The following is a 20,751-nucleotide window of genomic DNA, read 5'->3' on the forward strand; positions in this document are numbered from 1 at the left end:
AGCTTCTAAGTCACTAAAGTTTACACTCTAAAAAGTGGCTCTTTCATTCATACAGTCCTAGAGGGTGTGAAAGATTATTCAGATCAAGAAAAGTATTTGTATTGGTTATGCATCAGATACTCTAACCCCCAAATCTCTTTTCCTAGAGTTGGACAGTATTAATCAATGTTAGAAAATTTTGACATCACATTATTTTAACAAAAACTTGCTAAACCTTGGATAACTTTTTGCCTATATGTATGTGAGAGAATCCATAGAATTTGTTTACAGTGCAGCATTAGGATATATATATATATATACTAATAGAAAACTTGAATATGCTACTGAATAAATGAAACATGCAGTTCACATTTTGCTAAATATGACACCATATTCTCATATCAGACTTAGAAAATTTGGAACTCATCTAATTTGTCATTGCTCGTGTATTATGGTTGACGCAATATGCATCAAAGCCCCTTCAGCACATAAATATACATGTGAATCAAAATAAAAAGAAATAATGATCCTTACATGTGTCTGTGCATTGTGTGTGAGCATGGAATGTATCTGATTGTCCATGTACACTATGAACAGGGACACTCCTACCAAGGCATATTTTTATGTCATGTCAAGCACTAACACGTCATGTACACATGACACAAAATAATGACTGCATAAGGTGGAAGCATAACTGACAAATAATCAAGCACCTCTCTTGAGTTACTTTATAAGTGAAACTTGATAATAAAAAAAATATGTGTAGTATAAGAAAGGGAATATAACTAATTATAGTTTGCCAAGAAAAGTCAACCTTATGCATTTTTGTTTGTGCAAGCTCATGAATCATTATCATCTAAGACACAATAGTATCAGGACTAAGGTAAAAAAGGAGAGGACAAAAAAGGGAGACAAATTGAACTTCTCAAACAAAACCCACAGCATGCTACTAAATTCCCAGAACTGACCCCCTTCCATAAAGGTTAGATATATATAAGGAAAATAGGAAAAAGAATTTCAAACATCACCACCTATCAAATAAACCAATTGACAGAAGTTTTAATAGATCAGCTTACGCAATTATAACTATTTGTGATTTTTTTTTTTTTTTTCCAGAAATTTGGGGATACCATTGGGTTCATCCTCTGTTAGATTCAGGAATTAATAATTAGATGCTTGGACATGGAACTTCTTTAAATTAACTTTGTCACTATACCTAAAAATTAATAAAGCTCTAAAAATTTAGAAATGTTTTTATGGAATTGGTGGAGGAAAGAGATATAGCACCTTAAGATTTAGAAGAGGCGATGTTTCAAGTACACTAATTGGTTGATCCAAAGCACTGTACGCAGCTTCAGAAATGGCACAAGCAGCCAATGAACCAACAGGTTCGCTAGCCATTGCACCACAAGCATTAGTGTTGTCATCAAAGGAACAGTCAGTATCATTACTCGAAGAGATGGCCTCAATATCATAGGAGAACTGAACAAGTTGATTCCCATAAGCATTTCTCACAGTTCCATCATATCCAATGTATATATCACGCATGAAAAACATAAGCCTCCGGTTCAAAGTCCCAGGAAGATCGGCATTGTCACTAAAGGAACTATTTCGAGTTGTTAATGAATGAACAAAACATTCAAGAGGATTTAAGCCTGTGAGGAAAGAATTTTCAACCACAGCGTACGGGATGAAAGGCCCAGCACATTCAGAAATATTGTTAGTCTTCTGAGTTGAGGCAGGTGCCTTGTGGTTGTTCCAAGCAGCACAAGAAAGCTGGTGGGGAATTCTGAAAGACAATGGAACCAATGAATGCTGCAAACCGAGACACATGCTATGCTGGACTAATCTCATCAAATTGCCTTTGCTTCCAGCCTTTAACATAGCCAGTAAAGAATTGTCCTTACTTGCATATTGGTAGACTAAATTCTGAATATCCCAGAACACTTGCTTAAAAGCAGAGACTGAAGCTCGACTAAGTGCCGCTGACTTCTGCTTTTCATAACACATGCGCTCCACCCCAAAATCAACAGCACTTTCACTTTCCTCACCACTTCCAACAAGGAAATCCTGATTGGAATCCACCATCAATAGTTTGATATGGGAGATCAGCTCTGCTTGACGCAAACCACAAGAGACTTCGTCGATCATATTTTTTCGAGAGTGTGAATCAGAAGAGAGGTAAAGGTCGGACAAGGAAACACTCAAGCCCCTCATTGACAACCACTCACAAAGAACTTCCTGGGCAGCATAGAGAAAGTCAAGAGCCTTCTGTTGGCAATGTTTGACAAGACTATGGAAAAGGTTCCCATCAGAGTCACGTAGCCAGGAAGATCCATCAGATGAAGATAGAAGCTCCCCCTTACTTATATAAACACCATTTGACGGAAAAGCATATTCAAATTCTGGGGGCAGAAGAAGGCTAAATAATTGCTTCCCAGTCCAAAAACAAGCATCTGGTGAAGTTGCTTTTGCAATTGCTGGCAATTCCAGCTGACGAGGGCAGAACATCTGCAGCTGCTGCATTTGGAAAAGATTCAAGACTACCCCATCTTCGACAACCAAATGGGCTGCAGTTAAACTATCATGATTTAGGGAAAGAAGGTTTCTACCACTCTGTCTGTTAATTAGCTGCTTGTTCAGAGAAACAAGCTCATGGAGCTCAGTTCTAGAATCAATTGATTGAGGAACATAACCATGAATACAATCACCATCAAAATCCCCACGAAAAGGAGAACAGATAAGAGGGTTTATTGAAAGAACTGAATTTATGGGAAGCACCTTAACAGATAAAGCAATTAAGGAGTGTTGATGAATAGATGGAGGCCTATTTATCAAGACAATATCTCCATCGATCAGGGGCCTATATATAATGTCCCCTATCTTCAATTTATCCATAAAACCTACACGAAGCAGACCACCTTTCCTGCGAACAAAAATCTCTCCCTTTTCAAGAATGCGTAGATTACAGCAAGTGTTCAGCTTCTCCCAGTTCCAAGAATTCAATTGCTCAGATATTTGTAACCTCTCTGCAATATAACATGGTAATCCAATTTCACTGAGCTTTATATTTGGATCGCCAACAATGACCATGCGGAAGGCATGATCACTTCGCTTCCCAAGAAGCACTTCTTTGATATATTTCAAGCCAGACATACTAGAAGCAGAATCCTTTTTTGGTAAATAGGAAGCAGAATCATTAGTTGATGATTTTTCAGAGTGTATCTGCAGTATTATAAGTTCAACTGTATGCCATTAGCATGAGATTACTCAAAGAGTGACTTAAATGAGTCAAAGGAAACACAGTGCCACTTGCCTTGGAGGATTTTAGGCTGTCAAGAACACGCAAACTCAACTCATTGGCGGTTCCTCTAAAATCAACCAGCTTTTTGTAAGCCCTCGTGCGCTCATCCTGAAACCATTTACCACGTACAAGCAAAAATGTAGAAAAGAAAAAAAAGGAGTCGCATAAGATCTTAAGATTCGCCAAGCATATCAACAAAGACAAAAGAGCCATTAAAAATATTTTTTACTCACGAAGATCATATGTTGCGCAAATTCTGACACGCGATGACAATTGGGAGTTACAGGGAAACAACTGAGAAAGAGAGAATTTTTGCTTAAAATAAACTCTTTAAGAAACCTCGGATCAACATCTTTCAACATATGATAAACCTAAAAAGGAAAAAAGAAAACATGGCATCATAAATAGGAACATGGTTAGCATTAGTAAGAAGCATGTACAACTTCAGAGAGAGAGAGAGAGAGACTTTCAGCAGTTCAAAGAAAAAATTAGACAATATTTGTGTTTGGAAAAAGTCCTTGGCTAATAAGTGAATAAAGAAAAGATAGTATCTATAGATTCTCCATAGAATGGATTAAAAGTCAGATCCATTCTACGGAGTATTAGTAAGAAGCATGTACAAACAGGTTAAAGGGTATTTTGGTCAGCACACTCAATTTTATAACGGAGCAAATGGAAATTTGGACAAAGAGTGGTTACTGTTACCACATGCCAAAGTTCAAGGGAATACGATAGAACTTTTTCTAACTTCCATGCCAAGTGTAATTTCACCAAACCTCAGGGGAGTCGGTGTATTTTACCCTAATAAATATAAATATTCAACAACGTCCACTTGTCTTTGGTCTTGGGGATTGGGTAAATCTGATGCTTAGACACATACATACATACACCAACACTCCTACACCAGTCCAGGCAACATATTTTGAAAAAATCAATAGTGAACCCCAACGGGTTGGCACAAGTGGGCAAGTCACTTGGCCCTCCTGGTGCCTCATATACATAGAGATGACAATGTTAGGGTGCTTCAACATAGGTTTGTTCCAGACTGTTTTCCATTGACGCACGTGTCACATGGCTTATTACAAATGCTAAAACCGTAAACATGGTTCATGAAAATATTATCACTAGCAAGACACGGCTCTGATTTAGGAGAAGAATTAACTGAAAGAAGCAAAAAGTAAAATAAAAGATGCTGCACAAAAATAGTTGAAAGGCATAATGTTGTAATTCATCATTTTCTATTAATCCCATTGTTTAGTTTCGTCTCTCCAAAGTTTTATCGTTCTATCGAGTACTTTGACGCATTGTAAAATTTACAGGGTGCATAGTAATATTGGACGTAGTTCAAGGGGTGTGAAGATATAATTTAAACCCAACAAATAAAAAGGAAGAGGGAGAAAAAGAAGCTTAAAATTGAAAAAGAAAGAACGAAAGATGCAAAGATTGACACGTGCACACAAGTGAAAAAAAGGTTTTGGTGAATCCTACCTGGGCATGTGATAGGACTCTTTTGTTTGGTTTCAGTAAACTTTCTTCTTGTTGTGCATCTTTTGGAATGATATCCCAATAATCAGAAGCCAGAACTTCCCTAGAACCTCTACTTCGAACCTTCTTCAACAAGTTTTCATTGACTTCAGCTATTATTGCGGTCTTCCCAAACATATCTTTCATGGAAACTTTAAATTTCATTCTTGGATAGAAGTCTTTGATGCTTCCCTATTGATCAGACAAAAAAATGAGTTCAGAAATTACATAGGCAAAAGGAAAAATAAAACATGAGTTTGAAGATTATGAAGGTAAAAGGAGCAAAGTGCATAATAATTGCCAAAGAAACTTACATCGCAATATTTGCAATTTCTAGCCTGGCGCTGTCTTGATGTTGAATCAGCGCCCTATACAGGAGAACCGTCATCAGCAAGCAAACAACTAGAAACCAAACATTTAGCTAGCCGTGAAAGTTGTTTTAAGATCAACATCTAATAAAGGTGGGGCTAATATTTATATTAAGCACGTTTAGCTATAACAAATAATTGAACATAGATCCTGAATAGAATACATCATATAATTTCCAACATCTGTGTATTAGAAATAAATCGAGACAACAAGAATGTCAACAGACTTTGAATTAGCAAAAATGTCACTCCAAGTACCATGAAACGTCAAAGGAAAACACTGCAGCAGAAATAAATTTTTTTACATTAACATTATAAATAGATAGGCGGGCCTTTGCCCAAAGGTAAGGCTGCTTCATTGTGACCTGGAGGTCACAGGTTCAAAGCAGGAAACAGTTTCTCCGCATGCGGAAGTAAGGCTGCATACATCAACCCCACCCCCGAACTTGCAGTGGCAGGAGCCTTATGCACTGGGCTAGCCCTTTAGCATCTTAAATAAATGGTGAAGCTTCAGAATACCATAAGTTAAATGATGAATGGTATGCCACCTTGCAAACCAATTTTCACTATAACCAGATGGATTCCTTTAAAAGGATGATTACCTACCCTAGAGGTTGATACTCTTAAATGAAGCACTTCAATGTTCTCATGATCAAGTTCCAATCTATTGCCTTCCAATGAGTACTAACGAAATTTTCTCCAATTATTCATCAAATTTGGTTTATATGTGAACTCTTAAGTTCTTCAACAAAGAAGCCTATTAAACAATTGAGTGTTGTTGCCTTCCTAATCTTCCATTGACTGTTCAATTTTAAGGTCATATAAATCTTCCAAAGCACCAGCCGAATGCTTTCACTTGTTTCTTTTCCCTTACTAATATTACATAAACTCTATATTTTTACAGATAACAGAATCACAGCAAACAAAACTTTCCCATATTGCTTCACGATGTTCACGTAAATCAACTTTCAAAACAAGCAAGCAAAGAACCCGAAGAGAAGATCTCAATCAAAACTGATGATAAAAATATTATGGCACAACATGATCAAAGTCATTCAATCTAAGGATCAACATACTCTACAGTCAATACTAAGTAAATTTAGTTGAAAGATGTGAAGTTGTAGCCCGGATTTTGTTTCGGTGGGTCGTGTTGCGACCCGTTTTCGGACTAAAAATTTTCTTTGACCCTTTTTTCTCGTGGGTCGTGGGCCAGAGTTTAGGGTTTGGGGTGTATTACAAGAGAACACTAAAACCACAAGAAATAGAGTGAAAGAGAGTGCTAGGGGTTGGGGGTTGAAACTTGTAATCCTATTTTTCGCATAGTGAAATATTTCGCCACATCTTCACCGTGGACGTAGGCTTACGCCGAACCACATAAATCTTTGTGTTCTTTGTGTGTGATGTGTTTACTTTTCTGTCATGAATCTTGATTTGTTCTCAGTTCGCAACGTTTTTCGTAACAAAAGAGAAGAATAATATGAAGAGGAATCCCAAACTGAAATAAATTTAACATTTTGTCTCCAGTTCAGCAACTTTTACAATAACAACAAACAAGGCCTTTTTCGACTACTTGGGGTTCAGTTACATGAATCCTATTCTTCCATTCCACTCTATCTAAATCCATAGTCTCAGTCAAACCATATATTATCATATCCTTCCTTCCTTACCCTAAGCACCTTAACTTTGGTCTTCCTCTTCCCCTAGCATTACCCTCAATGAGGACCATGTTACACCTTCTAGCTCCAAACTGGTGTACTTAAATGTTTTTTGTGCACATGTCCAAACCATCTTAATTGATTTTCTTTCATTCTATCTCCAATCTACTTCAACCGTCTCACAAATGTATTCACTTCAAATTCTATTCTTGTCTTGTCGCACATCCATCTCAATTTTTGCATTCCTGCCACACTCACTTTACGCATACGTTGTTTCCTAACTGCCCAACATTCTGTCCCATAAAGTATAAAGTATGACTAGTCTAATAGCAGTTCTATAGAACTTTTCTTTCAATCTTAACAGAATACCCTAATCACACAATATACTAGAAGCACACCTCCATTTAACACATCATGCCTTAATTCCATGATTAACATCATCTCCTATTTCTCCTTCCATATGGATAATTGAGCCCAAATAACGAAAATTTTCACATTTTTGTTCCTCTTGATCCACAATTTTCACTCCATCCTAAAGTTACACTCCGTATATTAAGTTTTATTTCTATGTATTGTAAAGCCTTCAAATTCTAGAATTTCCCTCCGAACCTCCAATTTGACATGGACTCCTTTAGTCTCATCAGTTAAAACAATATCATCAGCAAAAAGCATTCACCATGAAATATCATCTTGAATATATCTTGTTGGCTCCTCCAATACTAAGGCAAAAAATTATGGGCTTAATGCTGACCCTTGATGTAAGCCTACGGTAATTAGAAATTCATTTTTTTCTCCTACAGTCATTCTAACTATAGTCACACATCTAATATACATGTCCGTTAATGTGTCAATATATCCCTTTGTGACTCCTTTATTCTCTAAAAGCCCCTTATTAGATCACTAAGAACCCTCTTAGTCCCCTCTAAATCAATAAAAATCATATGGAGATCTTTCTTCTTCTCTCTACATCTTTCCATTAGTCTCCTCAATAAGTAAATAGCCTCCATCATCAACCTCCTCGGCATGAATCCAAACTGATTTTCCGACACTTCAGTTTCTCATCTTAATAGTTGTTAAGTCTCTCTCTCTCTCTCTCTCTCTGGAACTTTCATAGTATGACTCAATAATTTATAAAAACGATAATTATTACAACTTTATATGTCCCCTTTATTTTTATAGATCGATATTTTTATGGCACTCGTTAGACATTCTGTTAATTTATTATCTTGTATGTCCCCTTTTAACCTCACATTCCTGACCCTGCGGAAAATTATGTTATACCCAGTATACTATATTCTTCAAAGACTAAACTTCCTAGATGATTTTCATTTAACTATTCCTCAAAATAAGATTTCCACCTTTCTTTAATTTTATCAACTTTTACTAAAACCCTTAAATTTTGCTCTTCATAATATGGCTAAAATGTCTAGTTTCTAGTCTCTAGGTTTAACAAGTCTATACATATTCTTTTCCCAATCTTTTGTACCTAATTTTGATAGTGATCACCATATTCTCTATATTTTGCTTCACTTCCTACTTTTAGAACTTCCGTGCTGATTTTTTTTTTTGTACTTTTAAAAGGTTTTACTATTTCTAGTTTTTTGCCAAGCTTTATAGCATTCCCGTTTTGTTTTTACGGCGTTTTGGACTTGTTCATTCCACCACCAAGATTCCTTATATAATTGTCATGCTCCTTTTGATTCACCTGGGTCATCTTTTGCTACTCTTAATACATGTAAGCATCTTATTTCAATTCAGCAACTTTTATCATCATTAAATGCATACAATACATCTCTATTTTACATAATAATTTGACTAAAGACTATAATCATCTCAACCAATGCACTCTCCAATCTTTCGTATGGCATGACAGTGACTTGATAAATGCATCTTCTATGAATCAGGCAGCAGCAACCAGTGAACCAAATTGAGGAGAAATAAGACAGCAAACAAGGAAAATAATAATACAAATTATGGTTAAATGGTACCAATGGGCATTATAGCCTAGATGGTATGGTCTCTTCTCTCCAAAGGGGAGGTTGAGTGTTAGAGCCCTGCTAGGGGCAACATTGTGAGTGTGTGCGCATTTGCTTGAACTTTGGGGAGAAAAAAAAAGGCTTGAATGGTCCAACATAAAAACACCGCATAAAACTATGACAGAAATGCGTCCTTATAGCGCAGCAATCTTAAGGCTCAGCACATGGATTGAGTTACCTAACCTTGACCCTACGCTGCCGAAGGGATTTACATCCTGGGCAAATTTTATTCAAAATCTGTGCAACTTCTGATATATAATATGGGTGGAGTATTGTGCATGGAAATCTTATTACTCCAAAATGGCCTGCAAAATGAAAATTAAAAAACGACATGATTCAAGTAACAATAAGAAGGATAGGAACACAACAAGATATAAAAACAATCTTTAAGTTCTTGATTTACACCTTCACAGTGCTTCGCATCTTTGGCACCACATGTGGGGCAATGACCAGTTGGGTTTGGCACTCCCAACTTTGGATCAGTGACCTCATTGATTGCTTCAATTTGTAGGACAGATGCCTTCTCCTGATACAATATCATAATATTATTGCTTTGATATAAAAATATACATTCAAAACCACAGTACTAAAGGCTCACTTGCAATGTCATTGTTTCCCCAAACCAATATTAAAATCATAACATAAAAGAATAATCATTGACACCAGTAAAATGATCCCGTGTGAGATCATTTTTTCACTTCCCTTTTCACTTAGCAATCAAGAAATCCAAAGCACCATAAAATACTTAAAATCACAGCCTCTTTAAACTTTAGAAAAATGGCTTCAAAGCTTCCTTTCTTGAGCACAACATGTGAAAATTTTATTTTTGATTTGAAATTCATATGGAGAGGCAAAGAATGGTGTATTTAAACCTTGATGCCCTTAAAAGGGCTTTGCGAAGCTTAGTTTGACACAGAAAAATGGCCAAAAGAAGAGAGTTTTTTTGGTTGTCAGGTTTAATAGAGTATCAAATTGCTAGAAAGCATTTTCAAATCACAAATGATGTAATTCCCTTTAGGTTTCTGTAGATTCATTAAGATTCCTTATGACATGGGCTTCATCCTAACAATTCATATCAAAGAGGTGCTATCTCAAACGATCTTATAAATTCAAATCAGGATTTGTAAGATTTAACTACCCGTAGCTTAAATAGAAAGAAAAAGTTACCAAATATAAAGGGATTCATTAATGAAACATAATAGGATACAAGAATGAGACAGCTGATCTGATGTTTTCACATTAGGGTTATTGAACAGAAAGATCATTAATACAAATGATGTACCCCACCAGACCAAAAACATCAGAGCAGAATTAACATTATTACCATCTGATCTGAGATTCATGAAAGGACAATTATACAGATTATCTTCCATATAATTTAACAAATACTTACTGCATCTGCCTCAGTTACGATATTGAAATTTATGCCTCTCAGGATCCCAGATGGGACTTGCTGCTCTACATGCAACTCGCCGTCCATTGAGCTCTGTAACCTTGTTCTTCTGTCACAAATAAAGCAATCAAAATAACATGCCCAAAAGCATCAAAAAAAGGAAATGCAAGAAAAGTAAATTTCATTGATTATCGCATCACTTTTTAAAGGTGCACTTAAGCAAAAAAAAAATTACACTGTAAGACCTTGCCTAAAGTATTTTATTTGAGGGTAAATTACCCTGACCTCCCTTGATTTTTGCCCCAATTTCTCTTGGATTAAACTACTGAAAAAAGTTTGGTCAACCTCCCTTAAGGTTTGTTTGAAAATAACTCTGACCTCCCCAACCATCAGATGCCCATAAACCCAGTTAAAAAAATAAAATGAAATGCCAAAAATGTCCTTGTGTGCAGCAATGTGACAAAATTTACACTTCTGTTTTTCCTAGTTGGTACTCACACACCACCCCTCCAAGGAATTGTTTGCACCTAGCAGGAATGGATCCTGAGACTTGATGCTTCATGAGGCACCGGGCCCAAGACTTTTCCAACTAGGCCAACCCCTTGGGTTAAAATTTACACTTTTTTCTTTTTCAAAGAGTTCAAGCAAATGCACACACCCACAATATTGCCCCTAGCACAGCTCAAACACTCAACCACCCCTTTTGGAAATAAAGATGCATACCATCTGGGCTATAATGTCCATTGGTACGATATGGAATGGCAATTTAAACAATAACATTTTGAACACAAAATAATCTTTACTATTTTAACACACAGATCACACATTACTATATAGACATATAATAGGTCATATATATATATATATATATATATATATATATATATATCACGCTCACACCACCTCCACCACCATCGTTAGCCCCTCTCTCACCTACTCCACTGCCCCAAACTCACTCAGGACTGCTCCTCTCTCCTCCACACCCACCCTCTCTCTCCCCACCAGCACCACGACTCCTCGCTCTCTATCTACAGAAGCTGTGTACTAGGTTGATATCCTAGTATCCAGATTCTTAGGGTCGTGCTTTATTTTTTTCAAAGAATCATTAAAGAAAATATCAATAAAATTCAAATCTTCAATCAGATTACTAGAAATCAAAGACCAATGAAGAGGACCTGGCTTTGCCACCATTGGGAAAAGAAAAAAAAAGTCTGAACTTGGCCGTCATACAACCATAAGAAAAAGACAAAGCCAAACAGTCTTTTGAATTCCTCTAACTACGCAATTCATTCCATAGCAGCCACCCTATTAATTTTGTCACAATTTCTTCACATTTAACTCCTTCACAAGGTCTAGACTTAGCTCTACCAACGTTTGGATCACTTTCAAGCGACGGGTCTGGCTAGAATTCATTCATTTCAATGTATTATCACATGGAAATAATTTTATGGCATCTTCAAGGAGAAGGGTGGTTCAAGCCAGTAAATGGGAAATCAAGCAGAGAAGGTCTATTTCGCGATTGGGACAGATTTACAGGGTGCATTTGAAGTTCCCCATAAATCAAGACATTCATCAAATTTAGGACCAGTTGGACAAAAATCTTTCAAAATTAATCCAAATGCATGCTCTAATTTGGGATCAAACATAAGCAAGGCAGAAAATTGGTTGGGTTTCTGAAAGACAAATAATTTTTCTTCAATTAAACTGAGGGCATTCAATAAAACAATTGTGTGATTGAGGTAGTTTGAGTGGAAGGAATTGGTGGTTGTGGAAGGGAGGAGAGGAGAAAGAAAAGGGTAGGAGGTAGAGTGGCAATGAATAGAGGAGAGAGAATCGAGGAGGTGGTGATTAGTGGCAGTGGATGAGGGTATGATGTTGGCAGGATGGTTGTCTTGTAAAATTCGAAATTGCAAGCGGTGGAGGGGTGGATAAAAGAGAGAACAAGGCAAAAAGAAGGTGGTGGCGGTGGAGTGCATAAGACAAAAAAAGAGATGAGATGAGAGAAATTTTAGAGAGAGAGAGACCCCAAAGAGATTTTGAAGAAAAGAAATCAAGGTATGAAATGAAAATTTAGTTAAAGACATAGGGTAACTTTGTCCTTTTCAAGAAGGTTAAGTTTATCATTTAAAATAAAGTGTAAGGGTGATCTGTCATTAAGTTATGTGGAAGGTATCTTGGGTCAGTTACATCAGAATGACAAAGTATTAAAGTTGAGGGTAGTTTGGTAAACTCACTGCTAATGTTAACCATCCATTAGGGTGTCAGAGTTATGTGTCAAAAAATTTAATCCGATAGTAATTTGGACAAACCTCATGGGAGATCAGCATAATTATCCCATTAATTATTCTCAAACACTAGCATGGTTTACCAAAATAGATGCACATGTAAGCATACCAATACAGATGCACCTGTAGTAAACTTTCCACTATTACCGTATTACGTGCACCATTTATGTGCAAATAATAAGATCTTACAAATCTTTAAAATATAGGAAACCAGAATGGAAATTTTAGGGTTGGTTTGAGAATCTTTGATTTTTATAGTGCAATAAATGTTAAAAAATGCATACTAGCTTAGCTGGTAGTCTTCTAGAATGTTGCACCATAAACCTAGACTTAGCACCGTTTGAGCATGAAAACCTTCTTCACCAGCTTACCTACCAAGAGAAAGAAAACAATTGCTGATGAATAATTATAAAAAAAGAATAGTGAAACGTCTAGCTAAGAAAGATATGATGGCATGTGATTCGATAAGATTATGGCCTTAGGTACAGTGGAATGGTAGACTAAGAGGGAAAATTCTTCATTGAGTTGAGTTGAGTATCTAATGCGTCATAGCATACCAAAAAAATAAATAAATAATCCCACGAACATTTCCAAAACTATTTATGTCCACCTTACTTATCAAAAAAAAATTAAAAAATAAAAATAAATAAATAACAGTTTATGTCCACCTCAAATGCATGTGTCAAAAGATAAAACCAAACTTGTCAAAAGGTTTTTCGGTTGCTATTAAGAAGTATGGCTTAAAAAAAAGGCATTTTTAATTACATTTATCTCTTTGTATACAACTCCAACAGAGATTTGTGCAGCCACGCATGAATAACATCATCATCATCATCCTTGCCTTTAGCCCACATGAATTCTCCTTTTCCATTTTTTCATATTATATACCATGTCTTCTCTTAGATTTATTTTTTTTAAATCGTTTTCAATTACTTCCTCCCATGTAAGTTTTGGTCGACCACTTTTTCGTTTACCTTCTAGGTAAACAACTCTTCCTCTTCTAACCAGTGCGATCTACGGTGAATATGGTCGTACCACCTAGATCTACTTTCTCTAATTTTATGATTTATGGGTGTTATACCTAATGTTCCCTTCACAACTTCATTATTAATCTTATCTTTTCTAGTTACTCCTATCATCCAACGTAACATCCTCATTTCTGGTACATGGATGTGTTGTTGTTTTGTATTTTTCAATTCCCAACGTTCTGCTCCATACAATATAGCTGGTCTAATAACTATAGAATTTTCCTTTTATAGTTGGTATTTTTTTGATACCATGTATTCTTTGGATACCACTAGTTTGCCTCCATTTCGTCCACCCAGCTCCAATCTTACTAACTACATCACCATCTATCTCCCATCTTTTTTGTAATATTGATCCCAGGTATTTTTTTTGATAAGTATTGATCCCAGGTATTTTGGGTAACTTTTTGGTCTTTAATTGTGATTTTTATATTGTCCTCATTTACTACTAAATAAAATTTACATTCAATATATTATGTTTTAGTTTTACTAATTTTTAAGCCTCTTGCTTCTAGTGTCTTTCTCCATATTTCCAATTTTGTTGCTAAGGCTTCCCTAGAGGTATCTACTAAGACTATGTCATCAGCAAGTAGAATACACCATGGAATATTTTCTTGAAGATATTACGTTATTTCTTCTAACACTCACAAAAAGATATGAACTTAACACCAATCTTTGGTGTAGTCCAACTTTTATAAGGAATTCACTAGCTTCTCTGCATATAGCATGAACCTCTTGTCAGTGTCTCACTATACATATTATAATGGGTCGGGCACTTGACCTCTAACCCAAAAGCTTAAGCTATTGGGTAGTGTGCATGCCCACCCATATATACCCAATCACTTTCCTGTCCAGATCCGACGTGGGACAAAACCCCTTATAACATTCTCCCTCACCCAAACTCGCAACGCCCTCATTGCTGTCAGGCCACCCTACCTACCCAACTACTGACCTAAACACCTCCCAGGTAGGCGCTTGGAGTGACACCGAATCGAGGACTAGGTCTGGCTCTTATACTAACTGTAATGGATTGAGAGCTTGCCCTCTAACCCAAAAGCTTAAGTTGTTAAGTAGTGCTGCATACCTACCCATATATACCCAATCACTTTCCCATCCAGATTCGATGTGGGACAAGACCCCTTGTACCACATATCTTGAATTAGAGTTATAAGTTTTATAGGTACTTGTTTTCTTTGTAGAGTCCACCAAATTATGTCGACACTCTATCAAATGCCTTCTATAAATGTATGAAAAACATATGTAAGTCTTTTTGTTTCCTCCAATATTCTCCTATAAGTAGTCTTATTAAGTATATGGCTTCCATAGTGGATCTACCTAGAATAAATCCAAATTGGTTATTTCCTTAATCTTTGTCCAATTATCCTTTCCCACAATTTTATTGTATGACACATCTATTTAGTTCCTCTATAATTTTCACAATTTTGTATAGCTTCTTTATTTTTATAAATTGATATTACTGTGTCTTTCCTCCACTCACTTGGCATTTTTTTTCTTCTCTTAAAATTTGTTAAAAAACTATGTTGACCATTCAATACCAGCTTTTCCTAAAATTCTCCATGCCTCTATAGGTATGTTATCTGGTCCTACAGCTTTGTTACTGGATTGAATGGGATGACAGTCTCTCATTCCGAATCTTTAAAATCATATAACTCATTTTCTTAAGTGTGTCTTCTACTTCCTTCTTATGATTTTCTTTTACCACTCCTATGTACGGTTCGCTACTTACGACTTCTTCTCCAGTATATTCTTCATTTAGTAATGGTTGAAAGTTATTTTTCCAACTTTCTAATGCGAGGTGAAAATATGAGAGACCAATTATTGTGTTGTGTCAAAAGAACTCCAATATTGTAAACCAGGTTCAACGTCATCACAAGAGCTGGACAAGACCCCGTAGCCGCTGAAACAATAATCTTTGCATTTGATTCAAATATTCTTGGTCTGGAAGTCCATTGGTGAAGAACAAGCATAGCCTATCGTTTAACTAATATTGTTTGAACTATATCTTTAATACACCTAACTTGATCCATGTCTTTATTCAACCTCTCTCTACTTTTTTTCAATTTATAAATAGCTATTTCACCCTCTTTTGTTCCTAGTTTTCCATATAAGTTATTTAAGGCATTAAGTTTAGCTTTGGCTACCATCTTTTAGCTTCATATTTAATGCTTTTTGTATATCTCCAAATCCTCTTGTTTCTTACTTTTTTGCCATTCTTTAAAACTTATTCTTTTATCTTTTATTGCTTCTTCTACATCATCACTCCACCACCATATTTCTTTTTGCATAAATTTATTTCCCTTAGTTTCTCCTAAATTTTCTCTTGCCACATTCTTATTACCACCCCACCATGTTTGACCAAAAGTTATTTATATTATCCTTCTAATCCAATTGTGTCTCTTGTACTATTTTTTCTCTAAATGTTATCGCTTTATTACCTTTCAAATCTTTCCACTTTATGCGTTTGTCCTTTTATTAATTTTTTACTCTTTAATTCTTTGATTAACAAATCCAATACTAGTAGTCAATGTTGGTTTGTAAAACTTACTCCGGGGATTACTTTACACTCTTTACATGTACCCCATTCTCCTCTTCTATATAAGCATCAGTCGATTTGTGTTTTATTGGTGTCACTCTTATAAGTAATAAAATGGTATTTTCGTTTCTGCAAGATCGTATTTTCTCTGGCTAAATCATATGCCCAGACATGACTAATGTGTGTCCTTTAAATAAGCTTCTAGGAAATTCTACAAAATGAGGATAGAATGATTATCACCTTTGAGATCTTCTCAATTGATAGCTTGATAGTAATTCCTTCAAGTTGCAAAAAGGCATCCTTAACAAAGAACTCTTTGTTTTCCACTGGCTAGAATCTATTTGAAACACGTTTAAGTCATTGTCAATTAGAAACTCATCTGCCTAACTTTCACTTACTGAGGGGGGAAAAAAATCATCTGCCTGTCCAAGTGGTAAATTTCTGCTAAAAATATGTTCTCTAGCATCTTTCTACAAAATTCATCCACTTTGATTTGACAATACAATTCATCTTGTAAAGGGCATAAGCACCATGGGTAAGTGCATGTTTAAGAGAGAGGGATTATACAAGATTTTCAAACAAAGGTCCTCACTTTTGGCCATTTCACCAAGAAATCAAAAAAGTCTAGAGTACTTATATAATGCCACGGTACTTCACTTTTCCTCATTGCAGAATTATTATCAACCACTACTTCATCTAAGGATCCCTTCCAAAGCGAGCCTTCTATATAAAGAACCAACTACAGGCACCTTCAATATATTATAATTACTTGGACTAAATTTTATAAGAGATAACATCAAATTAAGAATTCAAATCACCATATAAAATATCTGATAATTTTAGTTGAAGTTCATTAACTGATAGACTTGGTTGGACCCATTATCTAGTAAATCTCTAATTTCTGACATTGGATGGCAATATACTACAGAGTAATCAATCTACCACATGAGGCCCCATTATATTGACAAAGGGCCTCTGATTGACAATCCTACTTAATTGATGAAGTCTTACAGATATAACTTGATATACTTCCATCTGATTTCAATCAAATCCAGTCAATCAGCATGTTGGCGCACAAAAGAAAATATTACTTCAACAAAGATAATCATGGAAAAATAATTAAATCTTAGCACATGGTAAAAATGCCAAATCTCCTCCAAAGGTGACAACTGGCCATCAAAAACTTTAGGGAATTGTTGGATGTAATTTAATTGCTCCTAGAACATATAAAGAAAACAGTAAACAAGAAAGAAAATACATTCTAGACTTCAAGTATGAGCCAATGTAAACCTGAAAGAAATATCTATATATTTGGAACTTTACCAGAAGTTGAATAAGATAAAGTGATTGTGATGAACCCCCGACAATCTAAATCAGTTTGTTTCTCAAGTTGAACACAGGCCGGATCCCTATTCAGACAACTATGAGTTTATGTGCAAAGCCTCCTAACTTTAATTCAACAAATTACTATTCTTTTTTCTTTTTATTGGATAGGCAAACTGCCACTGGTATCACATTATTTAATAATATCAAATATCTGTCCTTGTTGAAAATTTGGTTGATGAAAGTACAAATAAATGTATTCACTGCACTCAAACCTTATCACAAATCTGGTTTGGAAAGTAGAATGGCTCTGATTTCTAAACGTGAATGAGAAACTCAAATGTGAATTCATGAAACATAGAAATCGGACATTGAAATGTATATGCTATTTTAAGTGATGATAGATGGCAGATACAGAGGGGGTGGGCAGACGCTGCTGTCCCCCTAAGTTTTTGGAAATCATGTTTTGCCCCTTAACCTTACATATTAAAATTATTCCAACTTCATATTCCCCCCTCCCCGAAACAAATTATAATAATGATTGCCCCTCCAACCTAAACAAGTCCACTGATAGATGTTTCCTAATGAATATTATTAATCATCCACAGCCTCCTGTAAACTTTGCAACTCCCTATTACATGCTATTTCATTTTCACCTACTATATTTAACTTCTTAAATTCATTTTTAATAACCTCATCCCAAGTTATTTTTAGTCACCCTCTCCGTCTCTTACCTTTTATTACAACTAGTCTTCCTCGCTTGACCGGCGTGTCTCTAGGTCTCCGATGTATGTGTCCAGTTTTCCATTCTCACATGAAGCCAGAAAGTTTATTGGCAACAGGTGAGCACAGAGCCACTCAGTTTGGGATCTCAGTGTGAGCGACCTGATATGATAGAAAAGAGTGAGGATGTTCCCAAAAAATACATCTCTTATTGAACGCAAAGCATTTCAAATTTTGTCACTAGTGCACAAATACTACCGTTACTAATGTTGTCACCCGTACCACATAATTCATCCTGCTGTTTACTTAACATAATCTTTATTTAAAACATTAAGGGAGCTCATTATAGTCCAGTAATTGTGTTACTATATATCTTGAAACCTGCTATAATCGTCCCATATTGAATCTGGAATTTTGGTTCTTCCCAGAATTTTTGTTACTTTATAATATATATAAAATGAAACCATGGGTTATACCAACCAAATTGCTTCTTTTAAACTTTACATTTTCTGTTTCATTCTTATAGAAATAGTATATGATAATTTTTTAATAAAAAATGATATTAAATTTTTTAATTTTTAACTGTAGACATAGTTGGAATAATTTAAACAATAAAAATTTAGGATCAAAACATTTTAAAATTGATGCATGATTTTAGTTAATGCTATAAATATTTTCGAATAACAGTATTATTAGATAACTCGGTAAAGGTCACTTTTTACGTGCACGACATGGATTCAGGAATTTTTAAAATTTAATGCATAAACATTCATTGCCCCACCTCTCCAGGACACTGTTTATGGATCCAATGGTCATAGTATTAACAAATTTAAATCATTAACTAACCTGACACCAATAAATCAAGTTCCTCAATAGTTTTTTACTTTCTTTTTACTGTAAATGTTTCTCCATAGTTGATCAATTTTTCAAGGATAAATTACACGCATCCTGAGGTTTTCCCTAATTACACACGGTGGTCGAAATGACCTTAATTAAAACAAACGATGAGGAACACAAGGAATTAACTGTTACTAAACGTGTATCAGACTATCAGTTGGAGTGACCCACTGCCAACAAACTATGTTTTCTCCGTAATCCATCCAGTTAATAAATAAATCACTTTATGTTTGGGAGCACCGAATGAGCGCCTTGAAATTGGAATTGGAGGAAATCACCAATTCGGTGCTACCAAGCACAGGAGGTCAATCAAAAAACTCATAACACCCCACCATATCCTAATATCTAAGTCAATTACTGATCTCATTGACAGATTTCATCAATAAATGCATGATTTCCAAGCACATTGTCAAATTTTCGATCTTCAACCCTTCAAAACTCAACATAAACATAAGATGCAGCCAAGAAAAGAAAGTAGTGCCAGTGTTGCAACTGTATCTCAACGGTTTGATTCAACAATAAAATAAAATAAATCCTATACTTTTATCAGCAGAAAAGCTAATTCACAAAAAACCCATGAACCAAAACCTTCAAACCACATGAATTATCAACCACATTGCACAATTTTTTTCACATTCATAACCCATCAAAATCCACATGCAAATATTTCCATACACACATTTACATCTGTATATACAGCACATGATCAGCAGCAAAATCAGACCCAAATCAAAAATAATAATAATAATAAAATAATCATATAGACAACAGTTATTTTTCCTGAATTCAAAGAAACAATAGTTTATCACATACATACACGAACACCATTTATCATTAAAGAACCAGAATCAAAACACAGTGACAAGAAACAAGAACACATAGATACACACATATGTATTGATATATAGACAATAAAATTACAAATTTCTCTTACTTCTGGGAACGGAATAGCGACTGTTTACTCTCCTTGAGCACTGTTCGAAGCAGACAACAGAGACTCCTCCGTGAACTGAAAGGGTTGTTCTGATAACTTTGACGAGTTGTGTTATTAAAACAATGAGGAACACGAGGGCAAGCCAACAAGTGTCCGTGTATGTGTGTGTATGTGTGTCTATTGAGATATATCTATAGAGAGAGAACGAGGAGAGAGATAGGAGAGGCTTATAAAAAGATGATCGCCGATTCCTTTAAACTAAAGAAAAGACAAACCGAGTTCACGGCGGAGACCAGAGTAAAGAAAGGCGCGACGAAGGTTGCGTTGCGTTGCGTGGTGTGTTGTGTCAGAAATATAAAAACCCTCTGTTTTTTATCTAATTACGATTATAGTACAAGTGTACCACACATGACGTTACCTTTCCTTACCATAAAGTGACTTTCTAATTGACAGAGGCTCTGAAAGGGGTGGTTTCTAAAATTTAGTGGAACAGGACAGGTGACTTTAATGATACAATTTACCAGCCTTTTTGAAAGATTTATTATAATTATATTAACTATAATTACTATTTTATTTTTTTTCCTGACAACCTATTTTTTTTAATTAATTATAAAAAGAATATACATATACATATACATATTCTTCTCTCTTTTTTCACACTGTTTGAGACACCTCCACTTAGGAGATCATAATATTCTATAAATAAAACGATAAAAACCTGAAAAAAAAAAAAAAAAAAAACAAACACAGT

General features: G+C 35.4%; 1 protein-coding gene across 4 annotated transcripts in view; it reads right to left on the reverse strand.

Annotated features, from left to right (window-relative positions):
* LOC132307849 (DNA-directed RNA polymerase IV subunit 1) overlaps positions 1-20,336 on the reverse strand; it is a 42,384-nt gene extending 22,048 nt beyond the window's left edge. The window contains exons 1-11 of one of the 4 annotated variants that reach the window (XM_059805719.1): positions 20,001-20,336; positions 18,181-18,331; positions 12,829-12,915; positions 10,260-10,365; positions 9,272-9,392; positions 9,050-9,171; positions 5,122-5,175; positions 4,772-4,999; positions 3,517-3,654; positions 3,296-3,391; positions 1,267-3,204 (exon numbers count right to left, since the gene is read on the reverse strand). In XM_059805719.1, coding sequence (XP_059661702.1) covers positions 1,267-3,204; positions 3,296-3,391; positions 3,517-3,654; positions 4,772-4,999; positions 5,122-5,175; positions 9,050-9,171; positions 9,272-9,392; positions 10,260-10,346 — 2,784 coding nt within the window. In that variant the 5' untranslated portion in view covers positions 10,347-10,365; positions 12,829-12,915; positions 18,181-18,331; positions 20,001-20,336. Of the gene's footprint in view, positions 1-1,266; positions 3,205-3,295; positions 3,392-3,516; positions 3,655-4,771; positions 5,000-5,121; positions 5,176-9,049; positions 9,172-9,271; positions 9,393-10,259; positions 10,369-12,828; positions 12,916-18,180; positions 18,332-20,000 lie in introns of all 4 variants that reach the window. The other 3 variants (XM_059805717.1, XM_059805718.1, XM_059805720.1) reach the window with 3 other exon arrangements.
* Between the last annotated feature and the right edge of the window lie 415 nt (positions 20,337-20,751).

This window comes from Cornus florida, unplaced genomic scaffold, assembly GCF_030987335.1.
Source record: "Cornus florida cultivar Cherokee Brave unplaced genomic scaffold, ASM3098733v1 CherokeeBrave_3.0.0_Hap2_Chr05, whole genome shotgun sequence".
Lineage (NCBI taxonomy): Eukaryota > Viridiplantae > Streptophyta > Magnoliopsida > Cornales > Cornaceae > Cornus > Cornus florida.